This window comes from Aulonocara stuartgranti, assembly GCF_965226115.1.
Source record: "Aulonocara stuartgranti genome assembly, chromosome: 3".
NCBI lineage: Eukaryota > Metazoa > Chordata > Actinopteri > Cichliformes > Cichlidae > Aulonocara > Aulonocara stuartgranti.
Genome location: NC_138941.1, coordinates 9,616,001 through 9,634,755, shown reverse-complemented (window position 1 = coordinate 9,634,755; position 18,755 = coordinate 9,616,001). Strand labels below are relative to the sequence as shown.

The following is an 18,755-nucleotide window of genomic DNA, read 5'->3' as shown; positions in this document are numbered from 1 at the left end:
TCACAATAACATCTATCCATTTACATCCATCCATTGTAACTTTATTTATAAGTGACAATACCCAACAGACAACAACAGTCATCTGAAGCTGTTTAACAGTGTAAGGTAACCGCCTCCACTGTGAGCAGCACTTGGTGATGGTGGGAAGAAGAACTCCCTCTGATACAAAGATCCTCCCAGTGAAAACAGGCTCCAGGAGGAGCATCTACCATGACTGGTTGCAGGGTGAGGGGAAAGAGAAGAGATGAGCTCAGAGAGACAAGAACAAAACAGAGAGACAAAAGTTAAGGACATGCAGTAGTGACATATAAAAGCATCAGGAGTGAAAAGAGGGGAGAAGAAAGCAGAGCATCATGGGAAGTCCACCAACAGCCTGAGCCTATAGCAGCATAACTAAGGGATGGTTCAGGGTCACCTGATCCAGCTCGAACTATAAGCTTTATCAAAAAGGAAAGTTTGAAGCTGATCTTCAAAGTAGAGAGGGTGTCTGTCTCCTGAACTCAAACTGGGAGCTGCTGCCACACCCAGTCCAACATAGCCAGGCTTTCTTTGCTGCTTTGACAAAACCTCAAATCCCAGTCAGAGATGATGAGCATCATCACAGTGATGATCATTTCTCTGTAACCCAGGCTTTCTGCTTCAGGATCTGTGCACGCTCACAGAACAAGGAGACCTTTAAACATCATTTCACTAAATGGATGGACTGAGCTCAGCCTACAGATGAACTGGTGCCAGAGATCATAAAGAACATCAAACAGTCAAATTCAACACTTTTAATGGAAATATGAGATTAATGCTGCAGACAATCATGAAGCTGCTGAATTCATGAACATCAAGAATGCAGCGAGTGGTAAAATAAAGATTTGACCTCAGTGTGCTCAGTGTTCCTGTCTATTCCTCACATATTCCTAACATGATAGCTGCACTTTAGAGCTCTAAAACTGGAACTGACACATGTTTAAACTCTACATGTTACTCAGTACATTCAGTTCTGACACTCGCCCACAGTCCAACAAAGGAAACATGGAGATCACATCAGTTTGTCACCAAAGTCTAATTATTAGGGCAACTTAACCTGTTATTATCTCGTTAACTCATTAACTGATTAACGTCAGCAATTATTTTAATCACAGTTTTTAAAATCATGATTATTGTGAAAGTGCTCACTGGCTCTGAATATAAAAGCCATGGGTCACAGGAGGGATGTTGATCAGTGCTGGCTTGAGATGGGCGTCATTATGCGTCTCAGCCAATGGGAGCATTGAGGGTGGGCCTAATACTACTGCAGCGCTCACATGACCCAGGACAGAAAGAAAGGGGCGGGGACAGAAACATGGAGACAGGTACAGATCTTTGACATGTTCATTTTAAACTGTTCCAGGAGGCAGTGTTGATACAACTAAAGTTATCTGTTGTTGAAGAAGTCGGTCTGAGGAACGTTCTTAGGATCAACAAATGACGGCATGTATGAGCCTCAAGACGCAGCATCACAAGAAGAACACATGAGCTGTAGAAAAAGGAGAGACTACGAAAGCCACGGCGTTACAACATGAACCAGCTGTTGGTCTCTCTGGAGACTACTGGGCGTGGCTGTGTAACCATGGTTACCTGGGAGTTACAGAAACGTGCAGAACATGTGATTCATGTTGCACAGCAGTGGGACATTTGAAATACAGTCAGCACACTCAGTACAGATAGTGCATCAAATATGATGCTGCTGCCAGACGTCTGCCTTTGAACACGTCCCTGCATCGGCACAACACCAAGGTTGCCATGGCGATCACAGCTAACAGGGACAAAGCGCACAGCTGGAAGCCTGCAGGTATTTTTAACATGATGTATTTCTCAGTGTCCTGTCGGTGTGTGAGAGACAAACAGCCTCTGTATGTGTGTGTAAATACAGCATGAATATGTAGAGGACATGTTTGTGGATATAAGTAAATGAAAGCTCTGCGTCATTTGAATCTTCTTGTTTCTGTTGCAGGTCTGTGACTGAACTTCTGGGAGGAGAAACGTTGGTTTCATGCTCTGTGATTCTGTGTTTTGTCATCTCTCTCAGGTGATGGAGAGCTCAGATGATGACCCCGCCTACGTGGTCAAATTCAAGTCTACATTCAGAACAGACCTTGAGACACGCAAGCAAAATGCCAACATTGTATATGTGAAAACTGCTGCTGGAGCCAGATTCAAGGAGCTCAAGTGTTTACCCAGATCTTACTGAACTTACTGCAGGAACAGAGGGTTGTTGGAGGGACACCTGTGGAAGCAACAACATCCGAGCCACCAGAGAAGAAGTTGGCCCTGTTGGTGCTTCATCAGAGTGTGAACAGGAGGAAGACTCAGCTGAGAACAGTGTGGTGGATACAGAGCAGAGCCCACCATCAGTACAGAGGCCTGTCCATTAGAGTGCTGCTCCAACATGCAGCACATGTACTTGGCCACAGCTGCAACATCTGTACCTGTGAAAGCTTCTTCTCTGTTGCTGCTCATATTGTGCAGAAGAAGAGAGTTTCTTTATCATCAGAAAATGTCAATGAGCTTGTGAGTCTTAGCAGCTGGCTCGGTGCAGAGGAGGAAGAACATGTCAGTCAGAGGAAGATAAATGCAGTTCATGTTGTCAACTCAACCTGGACTGTTGAAAGAGTTTTTCTTTGTCTGGTTTCTGACTGAGATTCTCCAAAGGAAATCCAGCACAAACACACACTTCACACACTCAAAGTCCTGCACAGTAAATGAGCTGATGAGCGTTTGTGCTGCTGCCTGATAACAGAACAATAGTTCTGCTGCTTCCTGTTCTGCAAACACACATTTATAAATGTTCACTTGCTGTTGATCAAAGGTATGTTGGTGGCTCTGGACGCTGAGGGAACTTTGTAAAAAACTAGATCAAATGTTAACGTCCTGGCAGAGGCAAAGAACTTTGATTTGATATTTGATTAGATTCATGTTTCAGCTCAGACTGACAGAAATATTTGAACTGCTGCTGTGTTAAAGGGAACACTGCTGTTAGAAAGCACCTGATCTGTTTCTGCACACTGAATGTTGCACTTCTCATACTGCAGTACTATTAAAATAAGTACACAATGCACTACTTTTGAACTCATGATTGAATGTTGCTGTAACAAAGCCATTAATGTGATTCAAAGTGTTCATGGTTTCCCAGCACAACAAATGATTGCACAAGTGTGACTGATCCACTTTCTAATGTGTGTGTAGCCCACACTGTGTGTCACTGTGTCACAGGTGAGTCTGTGTGTCCAGGTTCTATGAGGACAACAGGATATAGTGACTGAGTCCAGCAGCTTAAAGTCTGACTCCATCCTCCATTTAAATAACTCACAGCAACAACTGAATAGCTTTGCCTTTGTGTAGCTGACACTTCATTTTAATGTCCTTCTATTCTGGTTCATCTGGTCTCAGTTTCTATAAGCACACAGGTTTCATCAGGACTCTATGACCTCAGTGATCTTTGCTGGGCCTTAATGCTCTGAACAAAGCTGCACATCACAAGACTAAATAGAAATGAATCAGTCTTTCATTCTCACTGCTGTTTGACTTCAGCTCTCAATGTCCCACCATAACCCATGGAAAGAATTACTGTCCATCCAGGCTGCTGAACATGAAGCTGATGAAGGTGGAGTATTGTGAGGGCTGATGGAGATGATGATGAGGAATCCAGGAGCAGTGGGTGGATGGCAGCATCAGCATGAAGGATCAGTGTGAGAACACATCATCATCCACAAAGGAAACCAGTCTGAGTGTCTGACGCTCTTGTTAGAAAGACGCAGTCCCAGCAGTTAGCTTGTCTGCTAGTTAGCTGAGAGCTAACTCACTTGTACATTGAATACCAAACTGTGTAAACCAGGGGTGTCAAACATATGGCCCGTGGGCCAAATCCAGCCCTTGACATAATTTCATATGTCAAATATTGATGAATTTTCAGGCTTGCTGATAATCAATGTGAGCACGGCTGAGATGTTATTCTGATGAGCAAACCATGTGGCCAAACACTTTAAGAGACAGACTGGGATCATACCATTATGTGAAAGAAGACATGTCCCATAGACAGCAAGGGTAGTGGTAGAGACCAGTACACAGAGAAATGGGAGCTGTACTGAAATGCAAGCGTGTCAGGAAAGAGTGAAAAGGCAAAATGAGCAGCATCTGGCTGCATTTCAGTGATATTGGAGAGCACAAAGCTGAGTGCAACATTTATACAGGAGATATACAGGAGACGCTGAGAGCAGAACTGATAAAATTAGGAGCTGGCTAAAGTGAGACCCATTTTTATTTCCACCCATTTTCCATTGTGGAGGACAAAAGGTTTCAAACTGGTCCAGGTCTTAAACCTCACGTGTTCTTCCTAATAGCAGTAAATGGATAAAAATAAGGCTTTTATGAAAACACTGAATAAAACTTGCTGCCTTTAAAAAGACTAAATGTACAGTTCAGTATTGAACACTACATAAAATAAACTATATATAAAGTGTGTCTGAATGGCAGAGATGCAAAAATATGTGCATGTAGCACAGAGCCACGGCTCAGTGTCTGAATGAGTCTCACAGACCTGAATGTGCTGTTGAAGCCATTTATAATTATAACGTAATTCTTTACTCGTTTGATCTGCTCCTTACCACAAGCCACCAGACGTAGAAGGTTTTGGACTTTTAACTATATTTTCTGAAGTTTTACAACTTTTCTTACTGTTAAAAACCTCGTTATGGCCATTCATGCTGTACAAAGTAATTAGACATGTGTGGTATCTACAGAAACGTCAGAATCTCAGCTAAAAGTTCACAAAACCATCTCAACAACCACCAAACAGCTGAAACAGCAGGTGAACAGATCACACAAAAAAGATGTAAACACAAATCCCCCTGATCATCTGTTTTTTAAACATGAAGTGTAGTTTTGGACGTTCATTTACTGCTGGTTCAGTGAATTTTGGTTGGACAGTGATGAAACCTGCAGTCTCAGAATCTGTGAGAAGTCTGCTTTCAGCTCGCAACAGCATTGTTGTGTTGTGTGCTGTGGATCCACCTCTGCAAACTCATCACTGTTTCACCATCATGTTTCTACACTGAACAAAAATATAAACGCAACACCTTTGTTACTGCACCCATTCCCCATGGGATGGACGTAGAGACCTAAAATTCATTCCAGATACACAATATAACCATCCCTCCCAAACAGTGGTCACAAATCAGTCCAAATGTGTGGTAGTGGGCACATCTGCTATATTGAGATAATCCATCCCACCTCACAGGTGTGCCACATCAGGATGCTGATCTGACATCATGAGTAGTGCACAGGTGTACCTCAGACTGCCCACAACAAAAGGCCACCCTGGAATGTGCAGTTTTTTGCGTTATTGGGGGTCTGGGACCCAGAACCGGTCAGTATCTTGTGTGACCACCATTTGCCTCATGCAGTGCAACACATCGTCGCATGGAGTCTATCAGATTGTCAATTGTGGCCTGTGGAATGTTGGTCCACTCCACTTCAATGGCTGTGCGAGGTTGTTGGATATTCGTGGGAACTGGTACACGCTGTCGTATACGCCGGTCAAGCACATCCCGAACATGCTCAATGGGTGACATGTCCGGTGAGTATGCTCTCAATTTTAGGTCTCTACGTCCATCCCATGGGGAATGGGAGCAGTAACAAAGGTGTTGCATTTATATTTTTGTTGAGTGTACTTAGACAATAACAAAGGAAGCAGTTCCCAGGAACTACTTCCTGTCTTGTTAACATAAGAGTATGTTGCCCTTCAAAACACCTCCACTTCTCCTCTTATTAGAGGACTGCCTTATTATTAATCTGCTAATTCTGTCAGTTGATGAAAGAAAAATGCTTGATCTCACCTGAGAGTTTCCAGTGTACAGTGTGGACTCTTCAGTCCTTCAGACAGAAGCTTCACGCCTGAATCCTTCAGGTTGATGTTACTCAGGTCCAGCTGTCTCAGATTAGAGGTCTGAGACCTGAGACCTGAGGCCAGAGCTTCACAGCTTCTCTCTGACAGGTCACAGTGACTCAGTCTGAAAAATAACAGATAAACAATTACAAAAATAAAACACTTATGTTGAAGCGTAATGAGATACTATTATATTTAGCAATATTTCATCTTGTTTTTGTCAGGAAACTGAGCACTGATGCAGAGCAACATGTGGAGAGAATCAGAGAAGAAGTGAAGAGAGAACAGCAGTAAAACAACACTGAATTGTTCAGTGTGCTTTTGATATCAACAGAATGTGTCAAACTTCTTTATTTTGTATTTGTTTTAGTAGAATTGATGATTATCACTTAGATAACAACCACAGGCCAGGTCTAAATTGCACTTTGGTGACAGTTACACCCAGAAATATTTCAGAAACGTGGACAATTTGTGCTCCATTGTATTCAGTATTGAACAAACTGAGTACCGATGACCACTTAATATTTTTGATATTTTATTTGAGTTGTTCCACCTGATTTATGTTAACTAGAATAAACATTTAAAAGCTAAAGCTATGATCACATATGTACTTACAGAGCTTTGTTGGAGGCTTTGACCACTGGCAGCAGCCTCAGTAGAGCCTTTTTAAAGGCTCGTGTTCACACTTAGATCATCGATTTCTACTTACATTTCTTTCTGGGAAAAATGGAGATTACTTTGAAAACAGGAACTATTTTCCCCAAAAATCAGCCCTTGATTAGTAAATCACTCCAACATGTTCTCAGTCAGAAGAAGCTGTCTTGTTATGAGGGAGAGAAGAAAAAGATCGAGGCACAGAAACTTGTTGAAAGAGAGATAAAGCAGCTAAAATCAGGTGTAAAAGTAAAGCAGAGGATGAGCTGAATAAAGGACACTCAAGGCTGGCTTGGAAAGGAATGAAGTCCATGGTGGGGATGCAGAACAAGGACCAAAGATGAATGTGATGCTGAATCAGCAGAAGACTTGGACTCATATAATTCCAGCTTTGATATCATTGATTTCAATGAAGATCTTTGTGATTGTAGCAAAGGGCCGGTAGCTCTGAGAGTCCCACTGATGAGGTTTCTGTGAAGGTTCGCAGTTATCTAAAGAGCTTAGAAAAAAAGGCATCTGGACTTCTTAAAGTTTCTTGAAGACGTTTCACCTTTCACCTCTCATCCAAGAAGCTTCTTTATTTCAAGGGTCAAATAGTGGAGAGTCCCAGATTAGCCTGTGTACAAACAGACTTCAGCCATATAAGAGTGTGTGTGAGTGAATGAGAGCACACACAGGACACTCTGATCTCTGAATGTGTGTGACGCAGTGAAAAAGAGGATTGTACTGGATATACTGTGACTGACAAACAGAGTTTAAAGAGAAAGGTGTTTGGATTAAAATGGATTATGCTAAAGTGAACGTGCTAATGAAATCTGAACTGACTGAAATGTGAAGTGAAGATAATTCAGATGTAAAAGAGAGAGAGAGGGGGTGATGATAAGGTGAGGCTGAAGATCAGTGAAGGGGATGTAAACACCTGATTGGTTGAGTAGATATCAGATCGACAGTTTCACAGTTTTCCCTGTGGATTATAACTTTAAGAAGATGTGACATTCATCAAGGAATCCTGCTCTCCGGATTATTTCCACGAACACTGAGCTGGAACACATCTACAGTGCTGGAAGTGCCCGTCTCACCACCAACCTCTCTGTGCACATTCACTTTTCAACCCTTTGTGAGACACTAAACGTGTAAATCTGAGCATTTATCTACAGTGGGGCAAAAAAGTATTTAGTCAGCCACCGATTGTGCAAGTTCCCCCACTTAAAATGATGACAGAGGTCAGTAATTTGCACCAGAGGTACACTTCAACTGTGAGAGACAGAATGTGAAAAAAAAATCCATGAATTCACATGGTAGGATTTGTAAAGAATTTATTCGTAAATCAGGGTGGAAAATAAGTATTTGGTCACCTCAAACAAGGAAAATCTCTGGCTCTCACAGACCTGTAACGTCTTCTCTAAGAAGCTTTTCTGTCCCCCACTCGTTACCTGTATGAATGGCACCTGTTTGAACTCATCATCTGTATAAAAGACACCTGTCCACAGCCTCAAACAGTCAGACTCCAAACTCCGCAATGGCCAAGACCAAAGAGCTTTCGAAGGACACCAGGAAAAGTATTGTAGACCTGCACCAGACTGGGAAGAGTGAATCTACAATAGGCAAGCAGCTTGGTGTGAAAAAACCAACTGTGGGAGCAATCATCAGAAAATGGAAGACATACAAGACCACTGATAATCTCCCTCGATCTGGGGCTCCACGCAAGATCTCATCCCGTGGGGTCAAAATGATCATGAGAACGGTGAGCAAAGATCCCAGAACCACACGGGGGGACCTGGTGAATGACCTGCAGAGAGCTGGGACCAAAGTAACAAAGGTCACCATCAGTAACACACTACAACGGCAGGGAATCAAATCCCGCAGTGCCAGACGTGTTCCGCTGCTGAAGCCAGTGCATGTCCAGGCCCGTCTGAAGTTTGCCAGAGAGCACATGGATGATACAGCAGAGGATTGGGAGAATGTCATGTGGTCAGATGAAACCAAAGTAGAACTTTTTGGTATAAACTCAACTCGTGGTGTTTGGAGGAAGAAGAATACTGAGTTGCATCCCAAGAACACCATACCTACTGTGAAGCATGGAGGTGGAAACATCATGCTATGGGGCTGTTTTTCTGCCAAGGGGACAGGACGACTGATCCGTGTTAAGGACAGAATGAATGGGGCCATGTATCGTGATATTTTGAGCCAAAACCTCCTTCCATCAGTGAGAACTTTGAAGATGAAACGAGGCTGGGTCTTCCAACATGACAATGATCCAAAACACACCGCCCGGGCAACAAAGGAGTGGCTCCGTAAGAAGCATTTGAAAGCCCTGAAGTGGCCTAGCCAGTCTCCAGACCTCAACCCCACAGAAAATCTGTGGCGGGAGTTGAAAGTCCGTGTTGCTCGGCGACAGCCCCAAAACATCACTGCTCTCGAGAAGATCTGCATGGAGGAATGGGCCAAAATACCAGCTACTGTGTGTGCAAACCTGGTAAAGACCTATAGTAAACGTTTGACCTCTGTTATTGCCAACAAAGGTTATGTTACAAAGTATTGAGTTGTATTTTTGTTATTGACCAAATACTTATTTTCCACCCTGATTTACGAATAAATTCTTTACAAATCCTACCATGTGGATTCATGGATTTTTTTTCACATTCTGTCTCTCACAGTTGACGTGTACCTCTGGTGCAAATTACTGACCTCTGTCATCATTTTAAGTGGGGGAACTTGCACAATCGGTGGCTGACTAAATACTTTTTTGCCCCACTGTATGTTAGTGCAAACACCTCTAATAGGTTGGTTTAGTCTTTCCAAGTCATATCTTCCCTTGGAGTCTGCGGTCCAGGCTTCTAAAATCATCCTAGTTTAACAAGCAGTACAATCTAGAGTAGAGCTGCACTAACAGGTGTGACTGATGAGATCTGATACTCATGTTTATTTGTATCAGGACAAGCAGGGAAGACCTGGACATCAACTCTGTCAGGCTGCCTGAGTCCTCTCACCCACATCAGCTCAGAACTCTGCATTATCTACTGAGTCAGACTCAGTGGATCAGGGATCAGAAGTTCTACAAAGAGTAGAACCAGACTTCCTGTATAGAGGTGTGTGGGCCTACTGATCCACAGTGTCAGCACAACTTTCACATCATATTCATCTCAGCACAACTAAAACATGCTGACTGACCCCAGAGTTTCAAGTCCACATCCTGGACTCTCCAGGAAACCACACAGATGCTTCACTCCTGGATCCTGCAGGTTGTTATTGTTACTCAGGTCCAGCTCTCTCAGATGGGAGGGGTTGGACTTCAGTGCTGCTGCCAGATAATCACAGCTGATCTCTGACAAACCACAGTCCTTCAATCTGAATAAAAAATGAAAGATGTAAGTTTATTAGACAAAGTGCTTGAAATCATTCAGTGTTTCATCATCTGTTCAGAGCTGAAGAAGGTTCAGAATGTAGAAGTTTAGAAAATGGAAACTCCAAACAGCTGAAGCCAACAGGAAGCAGCTTCAAACAAACAAGAGAAAAAAATGAATTTTTCACATTGAAGTTGACAACTTTATGATAAATGTACAAGTTTTGCCGTGTGAAAGAGAAAAAACTGAACAGGAATCCTCAGAGTTGAACCCTCTGCATAGAGGTTCAAGTTCCTCTTCAGGTCCCAAAGTGCAGAACAACAAGGTTTCAAACAGCTTCGTTCCAGCAGCATCAGCCACAGAAATGCAGAGATAATTCTTTGGATCTCTTGGTTGTGTTGTATGATGCTGTGTTTGCATATCTGGTGTCTGTGTTGCTTTGTGAGGATGGATCATTTACTGCAGCTCCAGATAAACAGAGCTGGACCTGAACCTGGTAGCTTCACTTAGAAGACACTTGTGACGGGAACGTGTGAGAAGTTTTGAGCAGACAAGTGTTGATTTTGAGTCTGGGACGAGGTCTCCACAGTCTTTGTGGAGATCCACATTCTGCGTACTGCCTGTGAGAAGCTGCAGACATTTCTCCTCCAAATCCACTGAGCAGCTGCTCGTGGTGGTATTAGCTTCATGTGTGCATGTTAGCATTAAGCCGCGGTGACACTCTGCTGTGGACACGGTCACAGCTGGACGCATGATGGATGAGTCGTCCTTCCTGTTAAACTTCTTTGAGGTGAGCTTGAAGCTGCTGCTTGGGGCGCATGCACAGCTGGTTATTGTACTGGAAATGTTCTGCAGACGAGTCCATGAGCTAACAACAAAGCTCAGTGTGGACGACGCTGTGCACGCTCCAATGCTGATTGGTTAGAAAGTGGGCGGGAACAGGGAAGAGAGCGACAGCAGTGTTCAGCACAAACACGAAGGATCAAAGAAGAAGAACATGACAAGCTCAGATGGAGGCTGCAGTGGACACTTTTCATTGTTTTAACATTCGCTTTCACTTGAGCTTCACCAACAACAGCACAAGCAGAGCAGCCCACTGACTGCGTGGCCGTGACGGCGCCCCCTGGTGACTGTAAACCACTACAACATGTAGACGGCCGTCTGCTGCTCATTTCTTTGCCACCATCACAGGAGCTCTTTATCCTGTTCTACACTCTCATTGGTTCTTTGTGTGCTTGTTTTTTAGAACAGTAGTCATTGTGATTGTTCAAAGAAGACAGTCAGCTGTGACTAAATGTAGCTCCTACAGCAGTGATTGGAATAACTACTGAAGCTAATCCAGTATCAAAGCTCAGGAATCAGCAGCTCCCACCTCGTTTTCTTTGAACAACTATTTTTAGCTGCTGTGTTTTTGTGTTTCTGCGGACCTCAGACATCCTGCTGCTCTGGAGAACTGAAGCTCTAAAGGCTTTAGCCTTTATCTCCAAGAAACAAAGCTGATCATGGAGACCCAGCAGGTCAGCTGATCTGTGGACAGCACCAGCATCTTTAAGTAAGTCTGAGAGGTGAGCAGTCTTTGGAAGCCTTTACTGTCTGATAGTCTCAGAGCAGGATTTGGATCATTATTTGGCTTTTCTTCTATTATTATGTTTCGTTTCTGCTTCACAGATATTCTCTGAGATGTTCTCTGAAATGTTTCCCACTGTTGGACAAACTTTCACAGTTTCTTCATAAAGGAGATCTCCTGTGCAGTCCATCTGTGATAATATGTTAAACACTGAATTATGATTCATATCTGAATGTACTGACTGTTAATTATTGATGAGAACATAATCAGTAAATATAAATATGTTTGAGTTTGGCTTTGATGAATCAGAATAAAAGTAATAAAATAATGATTTTAGAGACAGGCCTAACTCAGGCCAGCTGACAGCCTGTGTACAAACAGACTTCAGCCATATGAGAGTGAGTGTGAGTGAATGAGAGCACACACAGGACACTCTGATCTCTGAATGTGTGTGACGCAGTGAAAAAGAGGATTGTACTGGATATACTGTGACTGACAAACAGAGTTTAAAGAGAAAGGTGTTTGGATTAAAATGGATTATGCTAAAGTGAACGTGCTAATGAAATCTGAACTGACTGAAATGTGAAGTGAAGATAATTCAGATGTAAAAGAGAGAAACTGATAATAAGGTGGGGCTGGAGATCAGTGAAGGGCATGTAAACACCTGATTGGTTGAGTAGATATCAGATCGACAGTTTCAGTTTTCCCTGTGGATTATAACTTTAAGAAGATGTAACATTCATCAAGGAATCCTGCTCTCCGGATTATTTCCATGAACACTGAGCTGGAACACATCTACAGTGCTGGAAGTGCCCGTCTCACCACCAACCTCTCTGTGCACATTCACTTTTCAACCCTTTGTGAGACACTAAAGGTGTAAATCTGAGTATTTATCTATGTTAGTCCGAACACCTCTAATAGGTTGGTTTAGTCTTTCCAAGTCATATCTTCCCTTAGATCTGCGGTCCAGGCTCCTAAAATCATCCTAGTTTTACAAGCACTACAATCTAGAGGAGAGCTGCACTAACAGGTGTGACTGATGAGATCTGACCTGCAAGGATACTCATGTTTATGTATCAGGACAAGCAGGGAAGACCTGGACATGAACTCTGTCAGGCTGCCTGAGTCCTCTCACCCACATCAGCTCATCAACTCTAAACAGGAACGAGCAGCTCATTTCAAAATAAAAGGTTGGAATTGTAAAGAAAACAAACAGAGCTCATAAACTGAAACTGATTTCATTTTTTCAGCTGGAACATTTTAGTTGTTCCTTTTTCAATACATACATAATTATATTTACAGTAAGTCTTATCATTCCCCTTTTCCCTGCCAGTCACCGCCAATGTTCCCTCTAATGTTTCATGTGTCTGAGCGAACACACAAACTCCCTGAGCGTCCCTTGGACCACTGTGAGCAACAGCAGACGTGTGCACTGTGGTCACGCCAGCATCTTATCCATCCAAGTTACATGGTTTATTAAAGTAATCAAATTACAGCATTTACATTTATGTTAGGCTACTTTTAATTAACTGCTTTAGCCCACTTACAATGAAAATTAAAAACAACCTTGTTGATGACCTGTAGCATGTTAACACTATTGGAAGTAAAAATAACTTGAACTCCAATTTTGAAAACACAGCTTTATTTTTATAAAGCTCTGACTTGTATTATGAGTCTGTGGTCTGGGAGAGAGTCTGTAACTCTGTCTGCAAAATACAGGATATAATGACCAATGTTGGGCAGTTAATTATATAGTTACTTCTTCAAAAAAGTAACTGAGTTTTGCAAACAACAAAGTTTGTTGCAATAAATACTGAATACTATCGTTGTTATAAACAACAATACTATTCAGGAAGAAAACCAAACATTGCAGATATTTTATCATAACTCTGGTTTTACGTGGCCGATCAACACAATTTAAAAACTGGTATAAAGTCCACACTTTTTCCCTCAGTTGCTCCGTCTGTCCTGCTCACATCTCCAATGGTTGTATACGTTGTCATTAACGTGGCTTCACCTCATCATCAGCCACTTTGCTCGCTATAACACCGGTGTTGGCACATAAGGACGCTGTCATAGCCTGTCAGCGACGTTGATTAGCTGCGTATATACGAATGTGAATCGCATGATTGGCTGGACTATGGGATAAGGTGGCATCGTTCTAATCCCATATGGGAGCAGCCAGTCACTGACTAACACTGCAGAACAGAATTGTTGAAGATTTAATTTTTATTTCAATTGAGATTTGATTTTTTTTTTTGTGTGCAACACAGATTTTCTGTGCGCAGAGACGTGCCAGCAGCGCGCAGTTGCACGAGCGCAGCTTAGAGGGAACATTGGGCACCACCACAGTTCACTTCAACAAAACTTTACTTCAGATTTGTTTTCATGTTTTGATCCAGTGATGAGAGCCGTTTCCCCCATGTCCAGTCCTTGTACTAAGCTAGGCTAAACATGTCCAGGGCCTGTCTCTGTGCAGCTTTTAATCTGATGTTTATAAGGTAGAAATGGAGGAAGAAGAAAATGACTTCATCAATCAACATGCAGCTACCAACCCAAATGGTGAGGTGGTGGTTAGTTATTACTGTTGTTTCTGATCCCCTACATTATCCTACATTCAAATACACTCAACAAAAATATAAACGCAACACCTTTGTTACTGCTCCCATTCCCCATGGGATGGACGTAGAGACCTAAAATTCATTCCAGATACACAATATAACCATCCCTCCCAAACAGTGGTCACAAATCAGTCCAAATGTGTGGTAGTGGGCACATCTGCTATATTGAGATAATCCATCCCACCTCACAGGTGTGCCACATCAGGATGCTGATCTGACATCATGAGTAGTGCACAGGTGTACCTCAGACTGCCCACAACAAAAGGCCACCCTGGAATGTGCAGTTTTTTGCGCTATTGGGGGTCTGGGGACCCAGAACCGGTCAGTATCTGGTGTGACCACCATTTGCCTCATGCAGTGCAACACATCGTCGCATGGAGTCTATCAGATTGTCAATTGTGGCCTGTGGAATGTTGGTCCACTCCACTTCAATGGCTGTGCGAGGTTGTTGGATATTCGTGGGAACTGGTACACGCTGTCGTATACGCCGGTCAAGCACATCCCGAACATGCTCAATGGGTGACATGTCCGGTGAGTATGCTGGCCATGCAAGAACTGGGACATTCTCAGCTGCCATCTGCCCTGAACAATGTGAACCATGATTCATCCGTGAAGCGCACACCTCTCCAACGTGCCAGACGCCATCGAATGTGAGCATTTGCCCACACAAGTCTGTTACGGCGACGAGCTGGAGTCAGGTCAAGACCCCGATGAGGACGACGGGCATGCAGTTGAGCGTCCCTGAGACGGTTTCTGACAGTTTGTGCAGAAATTGTTTGGTTGTGCAAACCAATTGTTCCAGCAGCTGTCTGGGTGGCTGGTCTCAGACGATCTTGGAAGTGAACCTGCTGGATGTGGAGGTCCTGGGCTGGTGTGGTTACACGAGGTCTGCGGTTGTGAGGCCGGTTGGATGTGCTGCCATATTCTCTGAAACGCCTGTGGAGACGGCTTATGGTTGAGAAATGAACATTCAATGCACGGGCGACAGATCTGGTTGACATTCCTGCTGTCAGCATGCCAGTTGCACGCTCCCTCATTGCTTGTGGCATCTGTGGCATTTTGCTGTGAGACAAAACTGCACATTCCAGGGTGGCCTTTTGTTGTGGGCAGTCTGAGGTACACCTGTGCACTACTCATGATGTCAGATCAGCATCCTGATGTGGCACACCTGTGAGGTGGGATGGATTATCTCAATATAGCAGATGTGCCCACTACCACACATTTGGACTGATTTGTGACCACTGTTTGGGAGGGATGGTTATATTGTGTATCTGGAATGAATTTTAGGTCTCTACGTCCATCCCATGGGGAATGGGAGCAAAAACAAAAGTGTTGCGTTTATATTTTTGTTGAGTGTATATTCTCCAGCTACAATAGTGTTTGTGTTCCTAAAAGGATTTCATGAATGTGTTATTGTTCATGTCACATCTGTATGAAACAAAGAGGAAGTGAGGTTTATCCTTCATGATCACAAACTGTTCCATGTAAACCTGAGATCTGTGTGGAGCAGCTGACCTGTACGATGTGCTCAACACAAACATTATTTACCATCAGTTACTGTGTGACTGAACCACGTGGGTGTATGAAACATCGCTTTCAGTTTTAATAGCACATGGCAACATTCAGACGTGAATCTATACAGTAACACTTTGATTTGTTACAGTGAGGAGACTGTTGAAGGGAACGATGAGGGGAAACTGTAACAGCAGCAACAGAAACCAGGAGACAAAGCTGAGGTCTGGGTTCCTCTATGCTACACACAGCCTCCTGCTCCTGGACTTTAGTAAACACATAAATGTCTCCAAGTACACTTACTTCAGAAACTCTATTAAACTCATTACAAGTTTACTTCAGCTTTAAAATACTCACAACATCAGCACACATGAGTAAACAAAGTAACTCACAGCTACTGTTCAAGTTTAGTCATCTCTAATACAAATATACCTCATTATTATGAATCTCACAGCTACCTGCTCATTGAACTGAACAATAATTCTGTTTGACCATTAAAACAAAATATGTGACTGTAAAAAATGTTCAGACAGTAATTAAGAATCTCCTAAGCAATCCAAAGATAAAGAAAAGTTCACCTGCCAATTCTATAAAGCTTGGTTGTTTGTACAATAATATCATTTAATGATATGTTTGGATCCTGACCTGAGAGTTTCCAGTGTACAATGTGGACTCTGCAGTGCAGCAGACAGAAGCTTCACTCCTGAATCCCGCAGGTCATTGTTACTCAGGTCCAGCTCTTTCAGACTAGAGGACTGGGAGTTGAGAACTGAGGACAGAGCATCACAGCTTCTCTCTGAGAGGTTACAGCCGCTCAGTCTGGAAGAAAACAAACAAACAATTAAATCAGTCAAATGAAACATTTTTAATGCCAGCATGCAATACAATTATTGGTTAACTAAATAGCTTCATTAAAACACAACTCTTCTTCTATAGCAGCACTTACTTCTTGTAAGCTCCACCTGCTCCACCTTCTGAGTCAGACGACATGAAAACAAACTGTAAATCTAGTAGAAACATGATTGGAAATCTTCTCAGATCCATTTGTACATTTAGAGCCTGATCCTGAAATATAGCAGCACGGACATTCACAGCAGCAAAGGGTTCTTGCTGATCTGAGCTGGCTTGGCCCTGGCTTATTGAAGATTAAAGAAAGCGGAATCAGCTGTTCAAACCCCCACAAGGCTGCCCGCTGTGACTGAAACAATGGGACGGGTCGTGACTTCTCAAAATGGGCTCATTGAACGCAGCACGGATAAGATCTTGAAGAAGCTCATGGTGGTCGTGAGTTCTCAGACTTTGCTCTTTGAGCGCAAAACCGATAACCTCTCGGAGAAGCTCGTGGCTCTCCAACGGGAGATTGAGAGACGAGTGACGGACTGTTAGATCAGCTGTGAAATTGACATGCAGTTGTTCGCACCAAAGAAAGCCACCATCATTTCATGCGGCTAACATACCGGCGCGAGCTGTGGTCTCAAGGCTGGAGCTGAACAAATCTCACCCTGATAACAGACGGTGTTTAGACTTTCCTTCCCATCCTAAGCATGCTTATCCCCTCCCGGTGCAGACGGTGGGTCGAGGGGACCAGCGCAAATGCTGCAGGCCCGGGTGCGCTGTCTCTCACCTTTTACCCATCCCTGTTACTTGTCATGTGTTTCTATGGCGTATTAAGAGTTTTCATGTGATCTGCGCTAAGGTCATTTTTTTTGTCTTTTCTCAAACTGATCTCCCTGTTGGAGCTCAGTCTGGGGGGAGTTCTTTTTTCTCCTCATCTTTCCTGATGTTGTGCATTTTCTGCTGTTTGGTTCCGGGTCGCTGCTGTAGCGGCTGACCGGCCAGCTACCTAGCCTGACCCGTCTCCCCAATGTGATGTTTGTGTATTGTATGTACGGTTGGAAAGCTCAGTATCCTAATTGCCCCTTGAAAATAAATACAGTGTTCTGAATCTGAATCTGAAAAGATTACAGAAGACGACTCTGTTCAGTAAATATTACGCTCATGCTGTCACGAAATACCAAAGGTAGGTAAAACTCTGGTTGTTGCAGCCATCCAGTATGACATGCTTTGTACTGTCCTGCTGCAGTTTGTGACACCTGGTTGATGAGTTGTGAAGGATGATGAAACAAACACTTCACTCAATGTTTGTCTTCTAAACTGGATGTAATTTGGGCAGCCGATAGTTTTTCTTAATCTATCCCAGCTGCAAATAGGAACACAACAAATAACTAACTTTACCCACTTGGATCCTTATCATTCAAGATTGTGAAGAGATTCTCTACTCAGAGAATACTGGTGATTTTAGATGAGAGAGATGGAAGGTGATGAAGGGGAAGAGTTTTCAGAACTCGAGGCCTTTTGTCTTCACTGTATAGGACAAAGAAGACAGGGAGGGAGGGAGAAGTGAGGAGAATAACACACAGGAAATGGTGTTGGGCAGACTCAAACCAGGCCCTGGAGTCACGACTCTAACCTTCAGTGCATGGGTCACCTGCTCAGCCAGGTAAGCTACAGCAGTCAGCAGTGTGTGAGTTAATTTGAAGACAATGATGACTATAAGTCAGGTAAAAAAAAAACTATCATCAACCAACAAGGGGAAAACAGTGAGCTTGAATGACCAAGCTTTGACCAAGGGTGGCTCACTCCTCGGTCTTCTTGCCCAAGTAGTGAACCACCCTGCATGGCTATCAATGTGGTGCAACCAAGGCCATCATACAGTACAGGCCATCCAAGCTGATTTTAACTTTTCCTCCCAGATACCACCTTAGAAATCATCTAGATTAGGATATGTTGGCTGTTCTAGATCCAATCACAACAAACAGAGAGCTGCTGTGTGTCCAAGGTGAACAGGAAGAATATATACATGCATAAAGTCAATAAAGTCCGAAGGTTTGCTTTAGACTGTGCTGCAGGTTATCATCAAAGACAAACAGGCACCATGCTGCCAACAAATGGCATCAAGTCTGACTTGAGGTTTTTTGTTCTTTTTTTTAAATCAAGATTAAATTTTATAGCAACCACAGCAGAGATGACCAGGGAAGGTGTGCTTGAGGGGATATAGCTACAACAGCTGGTTTCAGACTGAAGATGAACTGAGGTGCTGCACCCAAGTCTGCAGGTTCAGGGAGGGACAAACATCTGCTGCA

At 43.2% G+C, this 18,755-nt stretch overlaps 2 protein-coding genes across 2 annotated transcripts in view; one reads left to right on the top strand and one right to left on the bottom strand.

Annotated features, from left to right (window-relative positions):
• Positions 1–18,755, bottom strand: part of LOC309702166 (protein NLRC3-like) — a 197,945-nt gene that overhangs the window by 12,347 nt on the left and 166,843 nt on the right. The window contains exons 8-10 of the mRNA XM_082526623.1: positions 16,258–16,431; positions 9,740–9,916; positions 5,865–6,038 (exon numbers count right to left, since the gene is read on the bottom strand). Of these exons, the coding sequence (XP_082382749.1) occupies positions 5,865–6,038; positions 9,740–9,916; positions 16,258–16,431 (525 nt within the window). The remainder of the gene's footprint in view (positions 1–5,864; positions 6,039–9,739; positions 9,917–16,257; positions 16,432–18,755) is intronic.
• LOC309702247 (uncharacterized protein) overlaps positions 1–18,755 on the top strand; it is an 81,291-nt gene that overhangs the window by 30,892 nt on the left and 31,644 nt on the right. The window lies entirely within an intron of this gene.